This window comes from Papilio machaon, chromosome 21, assembly GCF_912999745.1.
Source record: "Papilio machaon chromosome 21, ilPapMach1.1, whole genome shotgun sequence".
NCBI lineage: Eukaryota > Metazoa > Arthropoda > Insecta > Lepidoptera > Papilionidae > Papilio > Papilio machaon.
Genome location: NC_060006.1, coordinates 5,295,966 through 5,322,122, shown reverse-complemented (window position 1 = coordinate 5,322,122; position 26,157 = coordinate 5,295,966). Strand labels below are relative to the sequence as shown.

At 35.8% G+C, this 26,157-nt stretch overlaps 2 protein-coding genes across 3 annotated transcripts in view; one reads left to right on the top strand and one right to left on the bottom strand.

Annotated features, from left to right (window-relative positions):
* LOC106714490 (Fanconi anemia group J protein homolog) overlaps positions 1-26,157 on the bottom strand; it is a 46,321-nt gene that overhangs the window by 7,115 nt on the left and 13,049 nt on the right. The window contains exons 3-10 of one of the 2 annotated variants that reach the window (XM_045683049.1): positions 12,117-12,260; positions 6,062-6,157; positions 5,188-5,371; positions 2,564-2,813; positions 1,849-2,082; positions 1,361-1,480; positions 765-859; positions 551-678 (exon numbers count right to left, since the gene is read on the bottom strand). In XM_045683049.1, coding sequence (XP_045539005.1) covers positions 551-678; positions 765-859; positions 1,361-1,480; positions 1,849-2,082; positions 2,564-2,813; positions 5,188-5,371; positions 6,062-6,157; positions 12,117-12,260 — 1,251 coding nt within the window. The remainder of the gene's footprint in view (positions 1-550; positions 679-764; positions 860-1,360; positions 1,481-1,848; positions 2,083-2,563; positions 2,814-5,187; positions 5,372-6,061; positions 6,158-12,116; positions 12,261-26,157) is intronic. The other variant, XM_045683050.1, reaches the window with a different exon arrangement.
* LOC106714616 (fatty acid-binding protein, heart) lies at positions 6,365-8,208 on the top strand. The gene is made up of 4 exons (XM_014507707.2): positions 6,365-6,692; positions 6,963-7,132; positions 7,587-7,697; positions 8,099-8,208. Exons 1-4 carry the CDS (start codon positions 6,620-6,622, stop codon positions 8,156-8,158), a joined length of 414 nt encoding a protein of 137 aa, XP_014363193.2. The 5' UTR covers positions 6,365-6,619; the 3' UTR covers positions 8,159-8,208.

Sequence of the window (26,157 nt, the reverse complement as noted above, 5' to 3'; positions counted from 1 at the left end):
CACGTTCCCTTCTCACCCTTTTCTTATAAGGAAAGGATGGTAAGGAGAAGTGGATTTGACGGAGGAGGGGACGCATAGGAAGAGGACATATCGTCTTACTGTGTGTCGCCTCCTCTGTCTATTAAAGGTAGGCAACACATCTGCAATTGCGGATGTCTATGGGCAGCGGTCACTTCTCTGTTTAGGCCGACTCAGGTGCTCGCTCGTTGGGCCACGGAAGAAAGCTAAAGCGTTCCCGTGGCCCCGCCATAATGCGTTAGAGGGCAGTCAGGTTTTAGTGGGTATTCCGGTCACCTTCTGTGACCGGCGAGTCCCACACTCCCTACGCCATTGCACAGCCCGGCGTAGGCGTGCGTAAACGCATTTCCTGACTATAAAAAAAAAAAAAAAAAAAAAGGTGCTCGCTCGTTTGCCACGTTATGTTATAAAAAATGTAACACTGAGAATAGCCCTGAGTGTACTTATGCGTTGTTATATCTTGTTTTCTATTATAATAAAGAGACTGGGTATTGTCTGAATTAAATAATGAAGTCGGTAAATCCTAAATTACCCTTGTATTGTTGCTGTCCTATATTATGATTGTTTAGAGTTTGTACGAAGTTTTCTGCGGCCCAAGTGAACACCGCTTCGTTACCGGTCATGGGTTTTTGGTTTATAAATGGTGTTTGGTTCACGAACCTAAAACAAGAAGAATATCATTAAAACATTGTTATCTCAACTTTCTAAAGTAATGTTTGAGTATTGTAGAGTAAATAGTAACTCACCAATCATCCCAACCTTTGAACGCTCGCAGTAAGAACTCGACATAACGTAACGCATCTTGATTCGCGAACCTGTACCCGGCCACCACCTCCAACTCCTTAAATATTTACAATTAGATCAGTTTCAAATATTCAAAAATTGTTATTCCATTTTCACTTTACGTTACTTTAAGTTTCAGTTACTTTGTAACGTCAAAATGGAAATAAGAAATTATAACAAATATATTATTATAATTTTAGATTTATGTACATGTTTGTTTCATATTAATCACTAAAACATTCCAAAATCCATAAATGACATTGTCAACCAGAGACATGTGTTAATATATTTTGTCATTTCCATTGAATTTAACTGTAATGTCTATGGTTTTCACAACTCTATGACTTGTGGGTAATTTCGTGATAACAGAACAATAATTCAATTTAATTTGTATGAATTTAAAAAAAATTGTTTTATTCGTATTTTATGTGACGTAATTAAAGGAATTACATATATATTTAGATAGTCCAATATTATCCAATCACTTGAGACGTCAATAAGATAGAGACAAAGACAGAGATAGAGATTAGCGAGATGAAAAAGAGGGATACAGTTATACCTTAATAGAAGCTTGTACGTTATCTCTAGTGAAGGTAAATGTGGCGGCGTCTCGACAGATATCTTCAATATTATGAGCTTCATCTATTATCACAATATTATCTGACAAGTCGATTTGCATCTGAAATACAAACAAATTAATCTTACTAATATTATAAGTGCGAATGTATGGATGAATGTTTGTTAGAAGGTATCTCACTCAACACATCTTGACGTAATTTAGCATAGATATAGAACATAATCTGAAAGAAAACATAGGCTACTTATTCAGTTTTTTTAAATTAACTCCGTGCAAACGAAGTCGCGGGCGGCATCTATTTTTTATTTATATTAGGTAAATTGACATTTATATTGAATTTTACAAATCAACCTGATGGGAAGGTAGCTGGCGAACGCGGGCATATTATAGGTTACTTTTTTGTAATTCTGCGCTGATGATGTCGCTTGTGACCGCTAGAACTAATGTAATATCAATTATTCTGTACTCACACTACTCCTAATGCTAGGTTCAATAAGATAGTTGTAAGGGCAGAACACAATATGCGCGCTGGCCGCCATACCGCGCGCCGCGTAGTAAGGACACGCCCTTATCTCCTCTCCCTTTGCTATCAGCTCGTCTAGATCAAAAGCAGGAGGTAGTGTTTGGTGGTTGAGTGAACCTCTGTTGTCGTAGTACTTGCAGTTCGAATCCGCCCTCTGTTCTATTGATTTTGTTGTATATGGCTAGAATGTGGAATTAATTATAAAATTAGGCAGTGAAATATATATAACATGCCTACAAAAGACGATTAAGTTAGGATGAACATCGTTTTAGCTGTAATTTGAAATTGTATTCATTTGTAACTTTTACAAGTTTCTATTAGCAAATAACTTAAAATTAATAGGTGCTTGTTCATGTCTAATTCGTGGGTGCAGGGCTGAGTAAACCGCAAGTTCCGAGGCTAGTTGTATGTGTACACTCATACAACGTAACATGTTCGAATTTTCGCAAACACGCTCGCATATCTAACTCGCGGGAGTGGGTCTTGTCCGCGGCTTAAATATATCTTTACAAGATGAGGCGATGTGGCGATGTTTAAAAAATAAGCCAAAAATTTTTGTGTGTATGTATAATGTTTAATGTAAAATGTTTTTATAATGTGATTTCTATTCTGGGCAACTTATTACCTTGGCCTCTACTAAGTAAAATTAAAAAAAAACAAACCTTGACACAAGCCCTGCACATATCATTCCTCGTACTCCAGGTCTTCTTGTCGAACTCCCGTACACAGCTATAGTCCCTACTGGACAGTACCGTCATCTGGAGCTGGCCGCAGTAGTCCGTCCTTGCGAATTCCTTGATCACCTGCTGCAGCTGCTTGTGCGTCCTAGCCCCGTAGTATATAGTTGGTACACTGCAATCAACAAGCATCGACGTCCTCAGTCGGAGGTTGTCCACCAGATTGTACAGCACTCTGGAATGCATAATAATACCTTTCAACTAATGCTACATATATATCACCAATCGTGAATGCTGCCCATTTGAAATATTCCTACAATTGCAAACTGCAATTTTCTAATTCTGTCTTCTTTTACTGGCGGCATTCAAGATCGGCTGAATAAACATGCAGACCAAGTATCACGTCAATTATTTTTAAAAGTTCACAGAGATGACGATATGTTTTATAGATATTTTGGTCTTAGAAACCCACGGTAAGTGACGTAATACTTGGCTCTTTACATAAACTACAACATGCAAAATACTTATATACTCTATGATAAAGTTAATACATAATGATAAATTGACAAAAAATACAAAGTGAGTAACATAACGAAATATATATAGGTACTAAAGTAGATAATAATTATTTAATGCCTCATATTTAGCTAAATATTAAAATCTACAAACTTTAATTAAAAGCTACTACAGAAAATAAAACTATCTACAGTTTTAATTAAAGAAATGGGTTACCTTTGCAGCATTGCTAAAGTTAAAAAAAAAATTGAAACCGGAAGAATAAATTAAAAAAAAAAAATTCACAGATCATATACATAGGCTATTACATAGAATATTTTAACTCGTAATAAAAACTATAAGTATTTTAAAAAGTGTTTTTATGTCTTTTAAATTATTTATCCTTCAAAATTTAAATAACAAAAAAAATTACTACTCGTATATGACCATATTTAAACATGTGAACATTACGTCAGATTATTAACGAATGATAGTCCAGTCATTTAAGCTTAAATTAGGTAAGAATCTCGGAATTCGAGATACCCAGCTGTAAGTCTGTAAATACTTCTATATTGACACCCTAAAAGTTGTCTCAAAACCTACATATGGTAGGGTGTAAGCAACCATTAAATTTCAAGGTCAAAGGTCACAAAAATCGCTTTTTTTGGAAATATCTCATTTCCTATGGGTTTTTTTCTATTTGTATTTCTTATCAATATTGTAGAATACAAAATTCTCTACAAATTTTGTTTAAATTTTTTTTTATACGGTGAACCGTTTTCGAGATAGAGGGCGGAGAGCGCGCGGTCACAGCATCACTTCAGCCTCCGGTCGAAAACGCGCCATATAGTTGATGAACTATCAATAAATCAATTATTATAAATCAAATTAATTAATTACTGACAAATTTGGATGAACTAGCTGCAGCATTTGAGGAAGAAAATTTTTCGGCCCAGAAATTATTAGAGAATAGAACTCAAACCTTATTGGCAGTCTATAATGCTCCGAAATCTGTGAAAAGTCTCGATCATCTTCGTTACATGCATTACGTCAAGTCTACAAAACTTAATAAACCTGTGCAGCTTTCAAATATTCCACCAACAAGTGCAGCTGCTCATCAACATTTCAACTGTGTATATTATCAAGTTCAAACTTGGTTAGGACATGATTTGGAACCCCAGGTATGGGGTTGGGCAATGCGAAACGATTTTCTGGAGCCTATCATGACAATTTTATCACCTGCTCCAGAAGATTTGTTCAATACAATTTTCTGCAACTGCAAGAGTGGCTGTGGTTCGCGATACCGATGCAGGAAAGCGGGCTTGCAATGCTCTTTAACTTGTGGCCAATGTAATGGGCAAGCTTGTCTCAATGCTCTACCATATCAGAGCGACATATAATTCCTATATTTTCATTAACAATTCTGCAATTACATGGGCAGGTAAGTGTTGTTAAATAAATTAATACTGAATAAAAAGTGGATAAGTTAGGAAAATATGATAAAGTAGAATATAATACTTAATAAAAAATTGACAAGTATTTATAATAATTGATTTATTGATAGTTCATCCACTATATGGCGCGTTTTCGACCGGAGGCTGAAGTGATGCTGTGACCGCGCGCTCTCCGCCCTCTATCTCGAAAACGGTTCACCGTATAAAAAAAAATTTTAAACAAAATTTGTAGAGAATTTTGTATTCTACAATATTGAAAAGAAATACGAATAGCAAAAAACTCATAGGAAATGAGATATTTCCAAAAAAAGCGCAAAAAGCCGATTTTTGTGAACTTTGACCTTGAAATTTAATGGTTGCTAACACCCTACCATATGTAGGTTTTGAGACAACTTTTAGGATGTCAATATACAAGTATTTACAGACTTACAGCTGGGTATCTCGAATTCCGAGGTGAACTTACTAAAATGACTGGACTATGATGCTTTAAAACCTGGAAAAGTTCACAGCTTGACTATTATCCAGTATATTATGAACATATTATACATAAATTTGAATAAAATCGCAAACATCATTATTTAAAATACCACGCACTCGTATTATTAAAGCAATGATTTATGGAAAAATGATCACAATAAAACATATCTGGTGAATAATTACCGGACATTTTGAGGAGTGTCAGGTTGTGGAGTTTGTTTCTTCTTCTCCGGGGTAGAAGGCAGCTCTGTTCCCGCCAGTGTAGAGGGTAGTTGCGAGTCGTATAATGACTCGCAAAACATACCCAGTTCACTGGCACCCAAGCGTCGCTTCTTATGGATTTTTACTAGACCCGCCTCATTGTTTTCTGAATTACAAATACAGTATGTTAAAATATAAAGATGAAAAGCATATAAAAAAAGTATTGAGAATGTGGATGACTACAATAATAAAGGAAGTCCGAAGAAATTATGGATGGGTAGTGTGAAAGAAGAAGAGAAGAAGAGTCATGTCGGCTGATAAACAGAGTATCCAACCGGGATATTCGAGAGGTTATCTTTTAGCGAGAGATTTTTCGTAGAATCTCTCTAATACGGATAAATACAAAGATTAGATATACCTGGAACAAATAGCTGTCTAGATTCTAGTAGCAAGCTAATTAACAAACACACATTATCTTTTTATTTATCCAACTGCAAGTTTCTCTTACACATAGTAAGCAAGAGTTGGCTAATGTGCGTATTCTCAATTTCTTTACGCAGTCAGTACGCCTTGAGTGCGATTCAAAATGGCGACGTTGGCAACAATAGGGCCATTACTGGGATTACGTTGTCGTACAACTCACCCTAATGAAAGTATTGAGTCTCCCACAGCACCTGGGAGCTCCGCTCAAAGCGGGGATCACAATTTGCACTCTTGTATTTCTCTATAGGTTTTTTATAACCAGTCCTATAGATATAGGTCAGACGAGTTATTTTGTTGCTTCTACGATACAGTTGAAAGTCTTATTGGAATTTACTTTAATATTTTTTATTATTTTTTTGATTTAAAAAAATACCTTCCGTACTGGTGTCAGGACAATCCTGGCGTTTGCTAGCTCGATTACTTGCATCCTTGGGGCACTGTGACGCCTCATCATAAATGCTCTTTTGACCTACAGATAAAATCAATATTAATGGGAGCAGTTATTGATGCAAAATTGTATAAAACTCATGAATATAGTACCGAAACGTTTACAAAAAAAAGTCAAATGGAATATGTTAGGTATAATTCTTAGTTAGTTATTAGCCGACATCTAATTATGTTTTAGGTTAGGTTGTGTTTAAGCTAGTTGTTTTTTTTAATTACTAATGGAGTTATAATTTTTCTTCGTAATTCTTATCTTGTTTTTCAAACTGTAGCTAATAGGGCAACCACCATCGACGAAGACGAACTCAATTACAGTTAGCAAACAAAAGCAAGGAAATTAAGCCATCGTGTTCCGTTATCATTTGATAGTGAATTTATCATTTATCTCGTAACTTTGGCCTGATAGCGAACACAACAATGTCAGAACACCGCGAACCTTGCGACTAATTCACGTTAAATTTAGATAAACCTTTGATATTGTGTTACGATGGAAGAGTTTCTAGGAGTGAAGTATGTGATGGTGGGTTACGAAAACTTTGAGGACTATCTAATTTTTATAGGTATGTTATTTTTGTGGCCTGTCTAACTATTTAATTAATTATTGTTATAATAGGTTTAATGTAAAAAAAAAAACATAAAAATAAAGCATCGATTCTTCCATGATAGTTGTAATATTATGCTATTTTTTTTTTAAATTACGAACTATGACGATAAACTTCGACAGAAAACAGCTTTGTGACATTACATACATTAATGTAACAGGAAAATCGCCAATACAATTTATTATCTTTTACATACTATGTATTCTGTCCATACATAATGTGTTTTAGGTGTGGGCTACATAGCTAGGAAGGCAGCACTAACTCTTCGTCCTACTCATTGCCTAACATTAAACGAAAACGGTACCTATACATTCAGTTTTAATTCGAGGCTGGTGAATTCTTCAGTTACATTCGCATTAGGCATTGAGTTCGATGAAGTTAAGCCAGATGGTGTTAAGGTAACGTCATTTCATTAAAATTTACTATAACTTTACTACGTAACAACTAATATTACATAAATATACTAGCTGTCGCCCGCGACTCCGTCCGCGCGCAGTTAAAAAAAAAAACAAAATGAAAAATAGATGTTGGCCGATTCTCAGACCTACTGAATATGCTCACAAAATTTCATGAGAATCGGTCAAGCCGTTTCGGAGGAGTACGGGAACGAAAACTGTGACACGAGAATTTTATATAATATATTAGATTTGATTATGGGGCTCTTTTATAATTTCACCAGATGATAATTCTTCTTCTTATATATTCTCCTCCTATTATTCTCCTTCTTAATATAAATATTTGTCGCACCTTTGTTAGTATGTAAAAATGCCATTTAATTTAAGCAGCAAAGAATTCAAATTATATTAATAATGATATTCGTGTTGGTATGTTAATTGAAAAAATTAATTTCAGGTAAAAAGCGTAATTACAATAGAAGGTAATAAGATGATACACATACAGCGAGAAGAAAATGGCAGAACTTCGAAACATATTCGTGAATTTTTCCATGATAAAATGATAGCGGTAAGTACTATCGGCGAATTTGACGGTATGCCACCTGAAAAGTGACAATTGTATTAACGTGTCTTTAGCAATGTGACGACGACGCGAAAACAGTAATCAATAAAACGCCGCTTTCAAATGTGTACGAAAAAAGTCTACTCGGTTTACTTTTTTTTACTATTTTACCGTCGTTCACGAAACTCACTGTTACATAGTTGGTAATTTTGTAAGAAAGGGCGGAGTTTGACTAGTTGCAAGGAATAAGGCAATTTTTCTGTAAGTGGAACACCGCGGTGGGTCCTGATTGTACCTACGTAACTCTGACATATTGAACATATTGACATATCTAATAAGCAGGCATAATTTTAATAAAAATATGTTACCGTGAATTTTTATAACAGTTTCTTTTTAATATTTTTCAGACAACTACCGCTGAAGGATTAGACAAAATTGTCAAAAGATACTTTGAGGCAGTACGATGATGAATGGGTGGATGAGGAAAGAAAAATCGGAGTTTTCTTTTACATTTAGTTCAAGGAATAATACTCGTTAAGATATTTATATTAAGTTTATTAAATTATTTGTATAATTATATTTTTAGACATGTAAATTAAAAATGAGGAAAGTGAAATTTATAAAAATTTAAATTTTGGGATATATTCATCGAACTACTAAAGTTGATATTTTTAGAATACGATAAAAGTATATCCTACTATATCAAACATTATTTCCAACGACAAAGTGATAAAGCGAAATAATATCAATACTATTTTAATGTACAATAAGTAAACACTAACAAAGTTTAGGAAATACCACAAAGTACGAAAGCCTTCAGTCAGCAGGACAGTGACATTTATATCAAATGGATTTCCCTCAGAGCTAAACAATTTAAACTAAGATTATTCACGAAATTCATAACCGAGCTTAACTAAAGGGTAACGAGTTTAAAGTTATATTTGGGCGTATCTCAAGGGTAGCCGACTGCGGTCACCTTACGCCATTACCGTGCCAACTAACGTTTGAATAATCAAATTTCTCCGACCTAATCCCTGTATCGACTTTCACTTAACATGGCAGGCCTTTATAACGCTAACAACCCAGAACATTCTCTCCGGGGCACTTTCCAAAACACGATTCCCTATTCCATTAGACCCTCTCGAAGTTATCTCGCGTTATTTACATCGCCTGACCGTACCGTCTTATGTAGACAGGGGTGGCTTATGTGTAGCGCGGGTATATAAGTGAGCAACCGTGCGCCGTGTGCACCGGTCTATAGGGGTTGTTTCTGTGTACGCCGGCCACGGGGTTGGGGTTGGGGCTGGGGTGGTGTCGCGGTGTCGTAGCTATGGCAACGCGGCGCCCGGACCTCGGATCCCGACGCCCGCAGTGTCGGCCGCCGCGCCCGCGCCCCGCCGCGCAAGTGACACGCGCTGCGAAAAAGCACAACTACCCCCCGGCTTACGGTGACCAAGCGGTCTGGCGGTTTATGGATATACGAAATAATGGATGCATAAACTGATATTTTAAAAAACGAGTAAATGTGGATTATAAAAAATGCAGGTTTGAAAATAACAACCAAATAGTGGTTATTATGGTATTATTAGAAGACAATAAATGTCACAAAAACTTTACATATTTCAACTACAATTTCCAGCTATTATATCCCGAAAATTCTTTGAGAAGGAAATAAGAAACGAAAGTGTGAAAAGGCTAGTAGTACTAGTAACTTGTACAATTAAAAATTGAATTAGGCACCTCTGATCTTCTGACTCCACTACTGAATATGTAACTCAAACTAAATATTATACGAAGTACGATGCACAAATTTTTAAATACATCAATAGTATTTCGGGATTATCCTAAAAAAATTGTGATCGTGGTGATCCTACACTTTACCCTCTAGCCGGGTCGATGTGGCGGGGTGGTGGGAGGGCTCGCACCTTTTGTTTAGGACCCTCCTTTTCCCCCTTCATTTACTCGCGCGCCGGCTCTCAATGTTGTTTGCAAACGGTTTAGGTGCCTAAATATAGAGGGAAATGTCATGATTTCACTTTTAAAGTGCGTCCTACGTACCGATAGAAACTCCCCATATGATGTGCGCTCCTCTTTGTTATTTGGGTTGATTGTGATATTTTAATAGCTTGAAATTGCTAATCGACATTGAGAAGCGATTGTTTAGAGTAAAAAAATAAATGTTATAGGCTATGAAATTATATTTTCATTTAATTAATAAGTTAGTCGGCGCCGTCGTTAGGAAGTTACACGGAGTATATATTATAACGCAGTCATAAAAAGCTTTTAGAATTACATTATTATATTAAAAAAACATAAAGAGGTAGCATCGGTTTTCTATTTTAATATCATTGGTATCAAGCACAATAAAGTTTCGAGAGTAATTGCTCACAAAGCTTTCACGATCTGCTACCTACGGCTTAGGGAAAATTATCTATCATACCTGTATTCATTTTTGAAATACAATATTGTTAAGGTGAAAAAAGATATAAAATATTTTCAAATCAATATTTCTACTTTTCCGTTAAATTGAATTAAATAACATATCATACAGCTTTGTTTGACAACAACATACAACAGATAATTTCCAGTTCGGTTTAAAACGTTTACGTACCTATCATAAAGCAAACGAATTATTTATAATTCAACGTAAAGTTTCTTCTACTTCACCCCCAACATCTATATACATAATAATAAAATTATTACTAATAGCTTTTGCCCACGACTTAGTCCGCTTAGTAAAAAACTTAGTAAGTAGCCTATGTTTTCTTCCAGCCTATGTTCTACATCTATGCCAAATCTTATCGAGATCCGTTAAGCTGTTATGGAGATCATATTAAAAAACACCCATCCATTCAGACTTTCGCATTTATAATCGAGGCCTTAAAACTCAAAATCCGTGACGTACCTAATTAACGAAATAGACCCGCCATTTTGCCAAAAAGTGATTAAAAACTTTGATGAAAGAATCGACATCTGTCAGCGTGGTCGTGGTGGACATTTGCCAAATATCATTTTTCACTCATAATTGCCAAACTTTTCTCTTCGTAATACAATAAAAATTTGAATCATCTTCATCTAAACTCTTTGTTTTATTTTGTTTTAGAAAACAAAGTTCTTGTTGAAAAACCCTTTTAGTGTGATTAGTATGATTGATGTCTGTATATGGCAAATAAGCAAGAAAAACTCTAACAAAGTCTTCATCAACACTATAGAACACTAATGAATGAAAAACATTTGACAGTACACATATAGCATTTAAAAAAAACTAAACATGTGTGATGGGGTCGAATCGATATCGTTGACACAGTGCAGGCTCCGCCCGGTCACACGCGAGGTGACGATTGGTCGCTTGACGCCGCGTCTCAAGATCCTATAAAATAACTCCTTCCGTGCCACTACGATCTTTACGATGTCTTCTCGTATGTCACATATATTTTTCTGTACTAATACCACTACTACAGACGTAATAAATAATTCTTTTGTGAAGGAAATAATCATGATGCAACGTGCAATCAAGTGTTTGTGAAGTCAACTATTTCATTACGAATACGTTGTTTAGCTGATTCATAATTTATGTAGCTTTAAGCTTTCATAACACTGCATTAAAGTGAATCTAATTAAATCAATAATAAAAATCCATAAGCGATCAATTTTAAAGAAGCCGTTAGATATAAAAAACACATCTATATTTGAAATCTAATTCCGTTACCATACAATCGAGAGCTGCAGATGCGCGCGCGCAACAATAGCGTACAAGCGATTGCCTTGTTATACATGTACTGAACAATCACCGACATGATCGACGTATCTGATAATTTGAATGTGGAAAGGCATTGGAGCGGATAGATGCATGCTCCTGTTAAATGTGTATTGAAGTGTTGAAGTTGGATGCATATCTTCGTTTTGATTTTAGTTATCATATTACGTTTTAGTTTCTTGAATTTTAGTATGTTTAGTTGAATTATTGTCAGTATTGAAACGTTGAAATGAGAGATTATATTAGTCGTAGACGATGTCTTACCATTGTGACGAAATTTCTGATACGCTAATAAAAGGCGATAAGTACAATCAAGAAAGTAATCTTACTAATATTATAAATGCGAATGTTTAGATGTTTGTTGCGGATGTTTGTTTGAAGGTATCTTCGGAACTTTTTTTCTAAAGCCGCAAAGCAACAGCTAGTAATAAGATAAGTATGAAAGTTTAGAAAATTGGACGTAGTAGTAACGGAAATTAGAGCGTCATTGGCTCAGGGGTTAAGCACTTGACTTGCAATCTGCAGGTCCTAGGTTCGAATTCCGCCATGTACCAATGTGTTTTTCGATTTTTGATTTACATATGTGCATTTATGCAACGTTCTTACGATGAAGGAAAATTTCAGAATTTGACGTAATTTTTTCTTAAGTTGGTAAAAACCAGACTTACCAAATACTGGTTTGTTGAAATACTTTTCTGGTGTGATGGATTTATCACGTACTGGTGTTGACACGTAGCCTGCCGCCGCCGTCACTTGCTTCAGCTCGGCGTTCTGGCTGACCAACTCCTGGGCTAACTGCTCACTGATACGATCTGTGACAAAAGTATAAATTTTTTTACAAGTTCCAGGGAACTACAATTTTAACGATGTTTTGTCGTATGCCTGCCCCATACATTTTAGTGGACTCGCTAGATGAGTTGGCGGCGCTGAACGTATTAACGGTGGCACATCTCGTCGGAGTTGATCAATAAGACTAGCTATGCAGTCCCACGAGCGCAAATAGGGTGGCCAGGTCGCCAAACCTACTAGCCGGACAGACCAGCCACTTTGGCCTGATATTTGGGTAGAAAAGTCGTACACCCTATATTATTAACTAAAGCAGGAAAGCCTAACAAAAGCAGGAAATCCGTTTATTTTGGCCGGACACGCAATCAAAAAGCCTACCTATGTCCGGCTTTATCCGGACGCCTGGCAACGCTAAGCGCAAAGAATGTTTTTTATTAGAGAAAGGAGCGAATGAGTATAAGTGGTTGGTTAAAATTACCCCTTTTCACAAAGTAAAGTATACTTCGACACTAATACTGTATGGTTGCGTCGCGAGAATCGCGTTGTGCGTGTTTCGTACACACAACTTGGAATCGTTGACGCGAGTCGCCTATTCAGTCAGTACAGGCATATCGACAACATGTCAACAGCATAGATTTGCTGCGTCATCTTGAAAATTGTAGCCTCTTTTCTTACGACGATCTTGACAAACAGGTTGCGAGCGACTGTCTTTAGCGATGACAGATAGAAATGTCGACGACGCGCGCTGAGTACGAACCTCTATGACTATGTATTGCGCAAGTCACTTAACGACTAACATTTAGACTGCCTTGTGTATGATGTGCCTTAAGTGTGAAATTCGAGATAAATTTTTGTTGCATAGGACCACCGTTTAGTTGGGCTTTTTTATTTTGTACATCATTCTATTTTATGGAATTATAGCTAGGCATGCTCATCTGCAATGTCTGCAGTTTATGTATATGTTACATTTATGTATTGTAACTTTAAGAAAAAAGATTTGTGTCCGCTATTAAGTAAATAAAGTGCGGAGTAGGAGGCTAGGGTTAATAACTATGTGGCACTTTTCCAAATTGGAAACGTACAGGTAAGAGCGGTGAGAGGGCGGCGGAGGCGGGGGAAGTAGGTATTCGACAACTTTTCATAGCCCGCCGAGCCCTGCTCTAATGAAAATGACAAGACTAATGTAACAACTGAAAACATTCCGCCGGACGGATCTAACAAAGCGTTCATTTTCTGATGGCGGTAATCTCGCCGAAGGGCGGTATTGTTCGTCATTTTCTCTACGGCATTTTTTTCCAACGTTTTCTTCTCGAAAAGAATAAAAATACTGAACAGTATTGTCGACGCCGACGCTCGCGCGGTGATCGCGCAAAAAGGAGCCTCCGTATGACAACGAAATGACGGGAGCGACCGCGGGCGGCCCCCTCTCGCCCACTCGTAAAAATGTCGCCCGGGTAGGGGGCGGCGGTGGCGCGGCGTGCCTACGACAAGACGGAATTTTTACCGTATCCCGCGGCACCAAATATCGTATCCGACGAGTCGATACCGATGAGATCTCAACTCTCATGCCACGGATTAAAATTGACAATCGACCGCCGGGTCAGGGCTTAGCTTTTCAAAAGTGCGGGCTGTGTTTGTGATAAATCGATAAGTATATATGTAGAAGGCGAGTGCCGAGGGTACAAATTGCACGGATTTTACAGTTCTTTGTGTTAACAAGGCTGGGGAAGGGCGCTTAGTGGTTTCCATCGACTGTTTTAGGAAATATAATTTTTTTTGGTTTTCATTCATGGGTCGATTTTTCAGCTCGAAGCAATTAAACGACAAGTTTTAGCGGATGGTGCTTGAGGGGAATTCATTCGACATTTTTTTGTATACCCTCTCTGCATTAGCTAGCCGGGAACTGTTACTTTTTTTTACGATGACACTTCAAAAATATTACCTGTAAAATTTTAAATTGAAAAACTTTACTGTCAACCAAAATGGCTTTGCTTAAGATGTGTTGAATAATTTGCCATTAAGTCAAATGTAAACTTGTGATATAAAAATGTCTCCCCGTTATAACCATATCCACTTTATAAAAGAGCAGAATCAAGCACAAATTAGACTGTGTAACTTGCTGAGCCTTTTTAACTTAAAATTATATTCTACATTTTGTAAATCAAATTCGACTTTTTAAAATCTTACATCAATAGATTTTGATTTATTAAATTATAAATTGCTCTATTCGAATGCGGCATATCAAAGCTGATGCGGCACAATATAAAGGTACAGTGAAGGAAAGCGCTGGCACTGGTGTAACGTGATCCTCTTAGAATTCGGTGAGAACACAAAGCTTTGTCTTTGACCGCATCGCGTAATCAGCCGCACAAAAAACACGTCATTAATAATCGCTTCGGACATCCGAAAGGGTAATAAGGTCTCGTAAACAACTTAGAATAGAAGTAATCCTATAAAGTTAGGTCTTAAGGGTAATTTGGTTAAAAAAGTAAAACAAACAAATATATAGATAACTAGGAAATTTTGCAAACCTTCGAAGGATTTCTGCATTTCGATACCATAGTATGATGAAGTAGAGGTAACATAGATAGAGAAGTAGTCATTACAAATAATAATAATAATAAATCTTTATTGTATCATTTCATTTTACATATCTGTTTCATTATAACCTTTACTAGGTTTCCCTGTATTAAAGGAGCCAATGACTTCCCTTACATGTTGAAATGTATATACAATTTTTGAATTGAATTTGAATTTTTGAAATGCCAAACATTATAGTAATATAAATAGTAGGGAAACTATAAAGATGTGGAAAGGAAAGAGCAAAGATGTTCAGTAGGCAAATTGTGACTTTAGCCACCTTCATTTTCAATCTAGTTAGTCAATAGATGTAAACAGATCGTGTTCGTTAGCTTCGTATTAGTAATCATATATGCTAAGCAATATTGCCACACACAGAGTGGTTACAAAGTAAGAGGGAAAAATCTAGACGAAGGAAACGACTGTGCAGCCGTTCTTTTCTAAATGAGCTATATTTTATTGGTTGTTTTGCATATCTCTACATTAACCTTCCATCGCATGTTAGAGACGCGCTATAATTTTTTGAAGCGACTTCGCCTGCAGGTTTCCGTGCCCGATAGCTGTTATCGGCAAGCGATCGGTACGTACCGCGTCGAGCGCGATACCGAACAACCCTTTATCTAGATCGGGGGTAGTTTGTGACGTCGCCACCCTCGCCACTTCGCATCTCATTACAGTCGAGAAATTCAATTGTAAGCCTTGTTTTTGCCACAAAGTATCATCAATTTAAACTTATATTCGTCTAACTCATTGTTCTAGTTCTGATTAAATCTGTAAATATCAATGGCACGTGGCACAAAGTAAGACAATTAAAAACATCAAATGTTCTTCATATGTTATGACCTATGTTGCCTCAACAAATAGAAATTGTAACTAAATCTTAGCATCCAAGAGTGCGGTTCCTAATACTTTGTCATAGTACGCTACTATAGATCAAATCCTTGGAGATATTGTTCTTTTACAGAACTTTTCTGTTAAAAACTAGCAACACCAAATCTTTATTGCAGCTACGTATTTTATGACCAAGATCTTGCTTTCTAATTTCCTTTTATTAATTAGCTTAAGAAAATTTTCTTATTAAAATATATTTCGCTGTAAACTATTGTCTATGTGTGATGCAGGTATAATTATAAAACAACAATGATATTTACAAATAGGTTAAGCTGTGAGGTAATATTCTGCTCTATGAAAATTGATAACCACCAATTTAAAAACAAATAACGCCTTGCACGTTTCAATCATACAAAAGCAGCATCCAAACGTAACGTACAAAGGTAAGGAAATCGCCATTCCAAACTACAAAGAGAATAATATTAGGCGGTCACAATGGCGCTTTATTCGAGGGGGTCCGGATAAAAAACGGATGTGTCAATAATTAACCGTGTGATTCGGGAGCGGGTCGCCGGCGGCCATCGATTCCACGATTTACGGGATCCGGTTTATTAAAAAAAATATAACGAACGTACATTGTGTCGGGACAAAAGGGAACGAACGCTCGGTGTTTTCATTGGGGCGAAAAATATTACACCCCCAGGCGTTCGCGAGAGAGCCGACATCCTAACTTGAACGCAGCCAGCACGCCTCGCGGCCACCAACCATTTCAATTGCAGATCTTTTGAATGTGATTTGCACAATTTGGGTAAGTTACATATCCTGAAAATAACTCATGTATTGTTTTGTAAAGATGTATACAATTTTGGTTACTTGTAAAAACGAAGACTAAATTGTAGGAAAAAATACGCCAAAGCCATAGACTGACATCTCTCAAAACATCTTTTGGTATACATACCTAACACGCTTCAGAATATTACGTGAAAATAATCTTCAAGTATGCTTGTGAAAGAAAGAAGAATTTATACAAAACAAAGATTTGATATTGACCTGCCTATGTATCATACCAATATAGTCCCATAATCGTCCCACAATCGCACAAAATCCTCAACGATACCAGCCCCACGCACAATTCGAAGCCTCGGGAGGATTGGGAAAATTCATCTCACTAATCCTCCGGGCCGCTGTGAATAGTAAAAGTGACGGCTCTATTCATTGCGGAGGGTGTTGTGGGGGTTAGGGGAGAGCTTGGAGGGGGAGGGCTATGTTGAGTCGGCAAGCGCTAAAATTTAATAAAGCCGGGCCTCGTCGGGAATATGGACAGCCCTCGCGATTAATTACGTACAAGGGGCCAGCGATGATACCTATGAGCTGACGCGTAAATAACATGCCCACGGGAGGGTATAGTTTTGGCACATCTATAATTCATGAACGTATCTATTTTGCAAATTTCAACATTATGCGGCAATTAGACGCCGCGCCGCTCTGGGTATTGTATTTTGTTGTTTTGTTTAATTTGGGATGTAATAAGATGCATGTAATAATTATTTTTAATAATTTATCGGAAAATCTAATTGAATTGTGTGTTCGAAAATAAATTTATCTTTACCTTTTCATCATATTTTTCTTTAAAAAATGTTATCTTGTTTAAAAAAATATTGTTCTATCATAACGGAAACAATAAATAAAATTGAACTGAGTTAAGTGAAGAACTTGATAGGCACACAAATTGGCTTAATCTATTAATATTATAAATGCGAATGTTTAGATGGATGGATGTTTGTTTGAAGGTATCTCCGAAAGTTCTCAACGGATGTTGATGAAATTTGGCACATGTAGAACATAGCCTGGAAGAACACATACATAGATTAATTTCGCGCAGACGGAGTCGCGGACAGCTAGTATTAATATAAATACAATAGCAGACAAAAACATCTCGTGTAAACCTAAAATTTAGTTTACGTAAAAAACCGTAAAACAAAAATGTGAGTTACGAAAGTAAATCCAAAACAAGAACGAAAGAGCCCTATTACGTTCATACTTATTCCGTTTGAAATAGGAAAAGGTACGCACCCATTACGGTTCCTAGCATGTAAATTGCGGTATACTGCGGTACCACATATTTTACTTAGTTATTATGTATATTGTATATGAATGTGCTTTCTCTTTGCACGTTTGATAGGGGCACAGTAAACACGCACAATTGATGTGACGTACAGTCAGTACTTATACTGAAAATTTTCACATTTCATTTCTACCCTCAATACCATAATTATAGTATAATGAGCCATTTATATCTATATCTGAGCCTGTCCTATGTATTTACCGTGTAATGCATGCGTAGGTATAGTGAAGTGAAAATAATAGATAGTTTTGGTGTAAAAAAATAGTATTGTAAGAAACGATTCTGTCTTGTATACTAAACAGTAAAATTACAACTTTGGTCTGGTAAATTTAATAAGGAATTTTATGTGCATAACATATATCCACTTCTGAATCATAAAACCTCAAGTTGTGCTTTAAATAATTTTTTTGTACTAGTTGTCGCCCGCTACTCTGTCCGCGCGGAGCTAAAAAAACGTAATAATTAGCCTATGGTTCTTTCAGACTATGTTCTACATTATTGCAAAATTTCATCAATATCCGTTGAGCCGTTCTGGAGATACATTTAAACAAACATCCATCCATCCATCTAAACATTGGCATTTATAATATTAGTGAGATAGTAAGAAGTAAGATTAAACTTAAATAAAAACTGTCACAAGAAAATTATTTACGTACTACGTGGAGAAGGTAGCAAAGTTTTCATAAATAGTTGCTTTCCCTTGTACGATGTAATGAGTTATTAAAATTAAACCAACTACATCAAAATAAACCAAATTAAACTTTTCTCGTTTTGTAGTTCTCATTACCTTATTTTTTGGGTTAATTTATTTTAAAGTAGACTCCATCAAAGTAATGCGACAACAAGCGAAAACACACAACGTATACAAAACGAGTAAAAGTTTAACAGGAAAAAAAAGGTGGGCGCAGCGTTAGTTAGGCTAGGCACTGAAAAATTCTCCAAGAGGTGTGTCCATGTGAGCTCCTTTTGTACGTGTATTCTTTTGTTGTAAGGTATGTGTGTATGTGTGGAGCGGGCGGGTCGGGAGCGATTCGTAATCCGCGCTCGGCTCAAGTGTTTCGAGTGTTTCACATTCGCTCGCTCAACGCTCGTCGCCGGAGAACCCGCGTCACACTTCAAACTTAACCCGACAACTGAGTGATAGGTGATAGCGTATTTAATACAAGGAAAATGTGTTACATAAACACGCTATAATTTCATTGACTGTTGGAGCTGAACATATGTTTAACTAATATAAATATACATTGTACTATTTTAAAAAGATATAGAAAGATTACGGACACGTGTGTAAAGCAATGGACTAAACTTTACTACTACATTATGGAGAAATTGATATTTATCTTACTCAATCTTCCAGTGATGAGCTTTTGTAATTTTCAATAAATCTTCCCTTAAATCTATGACGATGTAGCATAAAATAAACCGTTGAAAGCAGCAAAAGTCAAATTTTGTAACTTATATTTAAACATGAACCAAATTTACAATGATCGTATGTTATACAAAACAATTTAAAACTTCATAATTTCTTTATGAAAATAAATGCTTACCGCGAAACATAGAAATACGCACGACTCTCAATGACTATTTATAATTTCTTTTGCGACTTGTTTTTTAATAATAGAAGGGAGCAAAAGAGCGCATCACCTAAAATTATTTGATCCGACGCCCATGGACATCCGCTACGCCAGAAAAACAACAGATGCGTTGGCGGCCATTAAATGGTCTATGACCTAATCTCAACCCGCGGCGCATCTTACTATGGTAGCAGCCTCAACCCGCTTTGCATTGCGAGTCGTATCGTCGTAATTGGCGCTCGAGTGGCAATTAGCGGCCACTTGCGCCTGTCACCGCCGGGGCAACGTCTATGTGCGCTACCTTAACTCCCTTGTTCAGTCGACCCACTAGACATACGGTTCAAGCATCACTCCGTACAATGCCAACAATAGTCAATCCTACAAGAGAAACGATCGAATCAGTTTTCGGACAGCATTATCTTAGCACAATAGTTTTTCCAACATTTCTTCAGAAAATATTGTGCTATTTCGAAGATTGAGATTTTTTTTAAATCAAAGCATAACATAATTGTTTTAATGCTATGCAATTATATTTATATATTTAGCTGTCGCACCTAAAAAAATATTTTGATGCTAAATCCAGAAGGAGGTTAATAAAATTTAAAAACTTTTAAAGAACTTTTTCATGATTCGGTGATCTCGTTACGATGCAAAGTCATTTTTATATCTGGTTTTTTTTCTTGATTACTCTGTTCTTCTAGAAGTAGGCACCAACGATATGTTTAATTTTAATACAAAGCTTTATCTATAAACAGCCTCCAATGGATATAATTAAATATCCAAACCTGACACATACAATTTAATACGGGGAGGGATTGAGTACAATTTTCTTTCACTTATAAAACGACAGACAGATTGGTGAGCGGGACAGGGATCAGCGGGAGGTATCAATAATTGAATTCCTTGGAGATAGCCTCCTTCTCTCTGAACCCTACATTAATTGCACGAATTAATTTATCCCCTCGGCATTTAGAGGCGGTCGTGCAAAGGGATGATACTATATATATACTATACTATATCTATAATACTCTATAATACAACCAGATACGACATTTCAGCGTCTCTGATTAGGTATTTCGTCCCTTATATATTTCTGTTACTGATCTACCTATACCGTAAACTTTGAAATGATGATGAAATTATTATTGATAACTTAGTTCATTGATGGCGCGTATTCTTTTTCCAAGTGTGAATATCTCTTTAGTGCATCTAAAATTTAAATTTTCCCTAAAATGAACTGTAAATCTTAAGATTTAAAGTTGAATTTACATCACTACAAAGCACACAATAACACAAAGGTGAAATAAAATGAAAGAATAATATATATAAAATGATTACGACCGTTTTAAGCACAAAAATGCAATTCCAGAATTCAGAGCATTTAACCTATGCTAACACTTCGAATATAATACAAGATGTCAGAGACAAAGATATCTTATTTAAGTCTCAGAAGACAAAGCGAGAGTGCAACACGCGTTCCAATTAGACTGAAGAAGACAAACAAAAAGAAAAGCAATTCCTTTCTATTGTCTTGAAAACTGGAACTTTGTTTACTGTCTACCCCTTTTATTTGTTTTAGAACTAAAGACGTTTCCAAACATAGTTTTCTTTGTTATTTGACATTTGCCTTCAAAAACCTAGTTTTGGAAAGGTTGAAACGGGGTTTTTTTTAATTTTTAATATTTAATAACGTTTTTTTACAGTTTTCACGTATAAAGCAGTTTGCACAAGTAATAGCAGAAAACGCATAATAATGAAAATTAAAATTTAGTTGAACACATTATGTGACAGTTACTTTTGGAAAGTCAGGTAATCGTTATTGTTATTTTTTAAATGTATATTTTGGCATAAAATCAGAAGGATGAAAAAAAATCTTTTGTAAAACAAAAGTTATAAAGTTAGAAACATTTAAGGAATTTTAAAATATTTACGTAAAAACCTCTTCACCTAACATTCACCGTCTTCGAAGTTCTTATCGACAAATCCTCAAACATAATATGGCAATAACTTTCACTCCTTCCAAGTGTTATTAACCGCTAAGTATGACGCTTAATGAGAAAATATTTTACAGCATAACTGAATATTAGTCATGTTTGATGTTGCATCTAAAAAAGTGATAATATGAGAGTAACATTATAGAAACAAACCTTGTTATATTCGACGAAAATCATCACTTAGACCTTTGAGTAGCAAGAGCTTTTCTTAGTAACTTTAGAAAAAAATGCCTTGAACATTGCGTCGCTAAGCGAATAAAGGTATTGTTATTAATATATTAAGTATCTCCTGAGTGATTGTATGCGTGTATAAATGTATACTTTTGACTAAATAATTCAATCATCATCAACCTGCCCTTATCCCTATGGAGGGTCCGCACAGTATGTATCCATCCACATTCAATCTCATTACTTTTTTGTTTATGTGATCAGTGAATAATTCAATGTTCACACATTTTCACTTCCAACTATTGTTTATAAAATTGACGGCCTTTTCCTATTAAGTATTCAACTGGTTTTTGTTTTTTTATCAGGGACTAAGATAAATTTTTTGTATAATTTTTTTTCTCCATCGATAAGACAATATAGTAAGTTTCGCAATCACAGCGCCATACCACTTAGTTCAGTATCGCGTTGCATATCCATTTCACATACGAGCTATTGCGTCACACAATCGCGACACCAGAGGGTGTGTTACCCACACCCCTGTGTCAGCTACATACCCTTGCCAAACATAATAACGAAGCCAGCAAACTGCGTGTATAACAATAACATATCTTATTCCGTTGGGTTAGGGCACATAAGGGTCTAAATCGTGTATTTTTACTTGCACCTAACTCTTGGTCATTGTGTACATAGAGGGCACCACCCTCGCTGTCGCCGAACAAACATGGCGTCGGCTAACGAGGTTTCGCGAACGGCCCTCGTGAGCGATTTCGCGCCTAATTTGGACGTACTCCGCCTGGCGTTGTGTACTTTACTCTATTTAGGTTTTCACGTGAAGCGGCGCGACGTAATTTACTAAGTAGGATGCTATTCAAATAAGCGTTAAAAGCTTTTTGTTTTTGCGAGTCAGATATGTATTCTAAAAATGTCTTTTCTCTGAGATTTTATCATGTATGCGAACATTTTACGAAACAAAATCGCTTAAATATGTGTATGGATAAATATTAAAAAATACTTCAGAACGAAATTGTTTAGTAAAAATTATGAATATATACATTTCAATTAAAGAAGTAAACAAATATACTAACACAAAGAGGTAATAAAGACGATATAGCCAATAGACGATTCGTTTGATGCACGTTGTCGTTGATATACAAAATATTATCCAAAGTACTCTTTACCAAATAATATATAGGTAGTCAAGAGACCTTGCAACTATGGAAACTAACAATAGAATAAAGAAAGCGTGATAAAGTATTTAAAAACAAACAAATACCACTTGAGGCGAAGAGGAAAATCTTCGATACATAACTCGAATCATGAACAAACATTGTCCCTGACGAAATTAAATCTGCGAATTGCGACCTACCAAAATACTATAGAGCGAAACATGCTCAATGTCAAACTAAAACATGAAAAATTACTTAAAACATTACACAAACAAACTAAAATTAAAGAAGTTACACACGTAAACAATAATGTAAATAAGCAGGATATCTTCGCTTAAAACACAATATTGTTTTGTCAAAGATGATGATGATGATAATGTAATCCCGGCCGATATCGGCCACGGCGACTGCCTTCAGCTCCGGTGTTGACGTTGGTGTGCTCGCATGTGGCTTATGTAGCCAATTTTGTTTGCGAAAATCCTCGCACATTGCTGACATGAGAGCACACCGACGTCAAAGATGAAACGGATGACAATATGTTTTATACAGATCTTGGTCTCGGAAACCCACGGTAAGTGTAATCAAAAGTCTTTCAAGAACTAACAAACACAATCTTCAATAAGGCAATCGCAACTGAAGATAAACACAAATGATCACAGCTATAAATCCGTGTGTAAAATCGGGAAAAAAATATATATTTCACGAAAATACGAAACGATACATTTGCGTTCCTTAAAACGGAAATCTAATTTTTAAAATTTTATCACGCAAGTCCGCGTTTCTTCCATATAACTTCCAGACTTTTACTGGAAGGTATCTTTAGTGTGCGAGAGTAACTTAGGGAACTATTTATTAATTCCACACTAACGAAGTCGCAGGCAACCACTAGTAGCACATAAATACATCCAATTCCACGTATGTATATAGTTTGGTTTCGGTGGACAATATTGTTGCCGCGGGCAATTTCGATCGACACGACCACTTTACCACCCCGCCTAGGGTTGCCAGCTCGCCAAACCTACTAGCCGGACAGACCAGCCAGTTTGGCCGGACATTTATGAAGAAAGGACACCCTATATTATTTAGGATTTTGTCTCAGTATTAATAGGTACACTCTCGTTTGTGAAATGTAAAAAGCCTAACAAAAGCCGGAAAACCGTATATTTGGGCCAGACACGCAATCAAAAAACCTACCCATGTCCGGCTTTATCCGGACGCTTGGCAACGCTATCCCCGCCTAGGGGGAGGGATCTTTATTGATATCAGTCGAACTTCATGTTAGATAGACTTAGATACAGAGTAATAAGATATTTAGTCCAAAACTCGTACAAGTTATGTTAAAGGAATTTAAAGCCCGCTTCACATCTTCAGTTTTAACTGTTTAATCAGTTAAATCGTACATGTGTAGGAAAAATTTAAATTGTCGGGCAAACAGTACAATTCTCAGTTTTGTTTACACACATACTTATTAAATAGTCCAACAATACAGTTAAAACTGAAAGTGTGTAGCGGGCTTTATACAAGTAATATTTATATATCTTCAAAACAAGAAATAAAACATATACAAATTATCTTTCTCAAATCTAATTGCTACATTTTTGGTATATTTGCTATTTTTGTAATCTTGCATTTTCTGTGCGCAATTTTCCTCTGCCATTTGTACTTGCCTTTAAAGGGTATCAGATGTACGGAAGTTATCTACGGTAACTTTACCTATATATTATGTTGCGTTACTTTTGCCGATAGCCTTATTTTAAATAATAAAGATAAAGATAAAGATAGCTTTATTTTCCCTTAAACACTGTTACATAATAGTGGACCTATTTTATATTTGTACTAGTTATCGACCGCGACTCCGTCTGCGAGGAATCAAAAAAAAAATTAGTAGCCTATGTGTTCTTCCAGACTATGTTCTACATCTATGCCAAATTTCATACAGATCGGTTGAGGCGTTTTAGAAATTCTTTTAAAAATTCATCCATCCTCCATCCTTCCATCTAAACATTCGCATTTATAATATTAGTACAGTCAAAATCTGTTATAACGACATCGAAGGGACTACTCATATTGAGTCGTAAAAACCGATAGTTGTAACAACCGGTGACAGGTATTAATAGGAAAGATATGTATATAACATTCAGCCAGGACCTTTGGTTTTGGTCAATTTAACCGGTTTGTTGTTCTAAACGATGTCGCCATAAACGGTTTTGACTGTATATACCACACCACATACAAGATGGCAGCGGAGCACCCGTTCGTATTCGAACAGGGCCACAACTTAACAAAGATTTTAATGACAAAACACAACTTATTAAACGGAAGGATCTCTTGAGAATCCTAACAACCAGTTGTACTTGACCTACCAGTGACTCCGTTTTCGCCTGCTGCAAAGTCTACACAACCTTTACAGGGTAGATCATTTAATTTTGGTAAGTATTACAAATGACCGACAAAGAGGTTTGTAAAAAGAGCATTCGTTTAACAAAACGTTATTAAATCTTATTCCGAGGATAAGGATATTTGGAGTTGCCTTCATTTCTTTTGTTAAGTTGTTGGGGTTATTGCTATCTATTCATTTGAGATGCACCCGGTTCATATTTTCGTATAAAGGTTTGTGAAAAAAAATCTTTACAATACTTAAATCAGTTTTGATGCAATAGTAATTTCAAGTTGAACGGATTAACCCCATGTTTAGTTGATTTCTAGAAAATTCTAATATGCTATTGTTGTTTTGATACATTTAAAGTTTTGAGATGAACATTGTAAAATTTATTACGTAATAATGGAAACAAATCAGATAAAGTTTAAATAATGAACCTAAAGAAATGTTCTTAATTGAGGTCAACATAAAAGTAAAGAAAACAAACCATACTAAGATTGGATGGATGGATGGATGGATGGATGTTTGTTTGAAGGTATCTCTAGAACGGCTCAACATATCTTGATGAAATTTGGCACAGATGTAGAACAATAGTCTGGAAATTATTACGTTTTTTATTTAACGGAGTCCCGGGCGACAGCTAGTTCATCATAAAGTACATGTTCTATAATCTTGCAAACAAATTATAAGTAAATCTCAAAACAACCCTCAAGTAACGAATGTTCATTTGCTGTTCAACAATATGTAAAAAGTACGTTTTTAATAAAACTTGTTTGATAACAATTGTTAAGTTAAGCCGTTAAACTTTTCAATACTTAGTTTGTACAACTTATAATTTGTATGTGAATTTTTCGAAAAAGTTTTTATTTAATCAAACTTTGTTATGGAATTGTTAAACAATTAACTAGGTAAATTTTTATTCCTACAATGAACAAATTTATGTCGACATAATACTTTCAATTCAATTTGTTCAAAGATTTCTTCGAATGAACTAGCCTTTGACTATTGACTAAAGCCTTTTACTTATAAAAGATTTCAAGTCGTAGTTTTATCCGTTGAGTTGACTCACCAAATCCTCATTCAGCTAACAATAATTGAATCTCCG

Coding starts and splice junctions, on each gene's coding strand:
- LOC106714616 (XM_014507707.2), top strand. CDS start 6,620: ATGGAAGAGTTTCTAGGAGTGAAGTATGTGATGGTGGGTTACGAAAAC. Junction 6,693..6,962: donor GGACTATCTAATTTTTATAG/GTATGTTATTTT, acceptor AATGTGTTTTAG/GTGTGGGCTACATAGCTAGG. Junction 7,698..8,098: donor TCCATGATAAAATGATAGCG/GTAAGTACTATC, acceptor AATATTTTTCAG/ACAACTACCGCTGAAGGATT.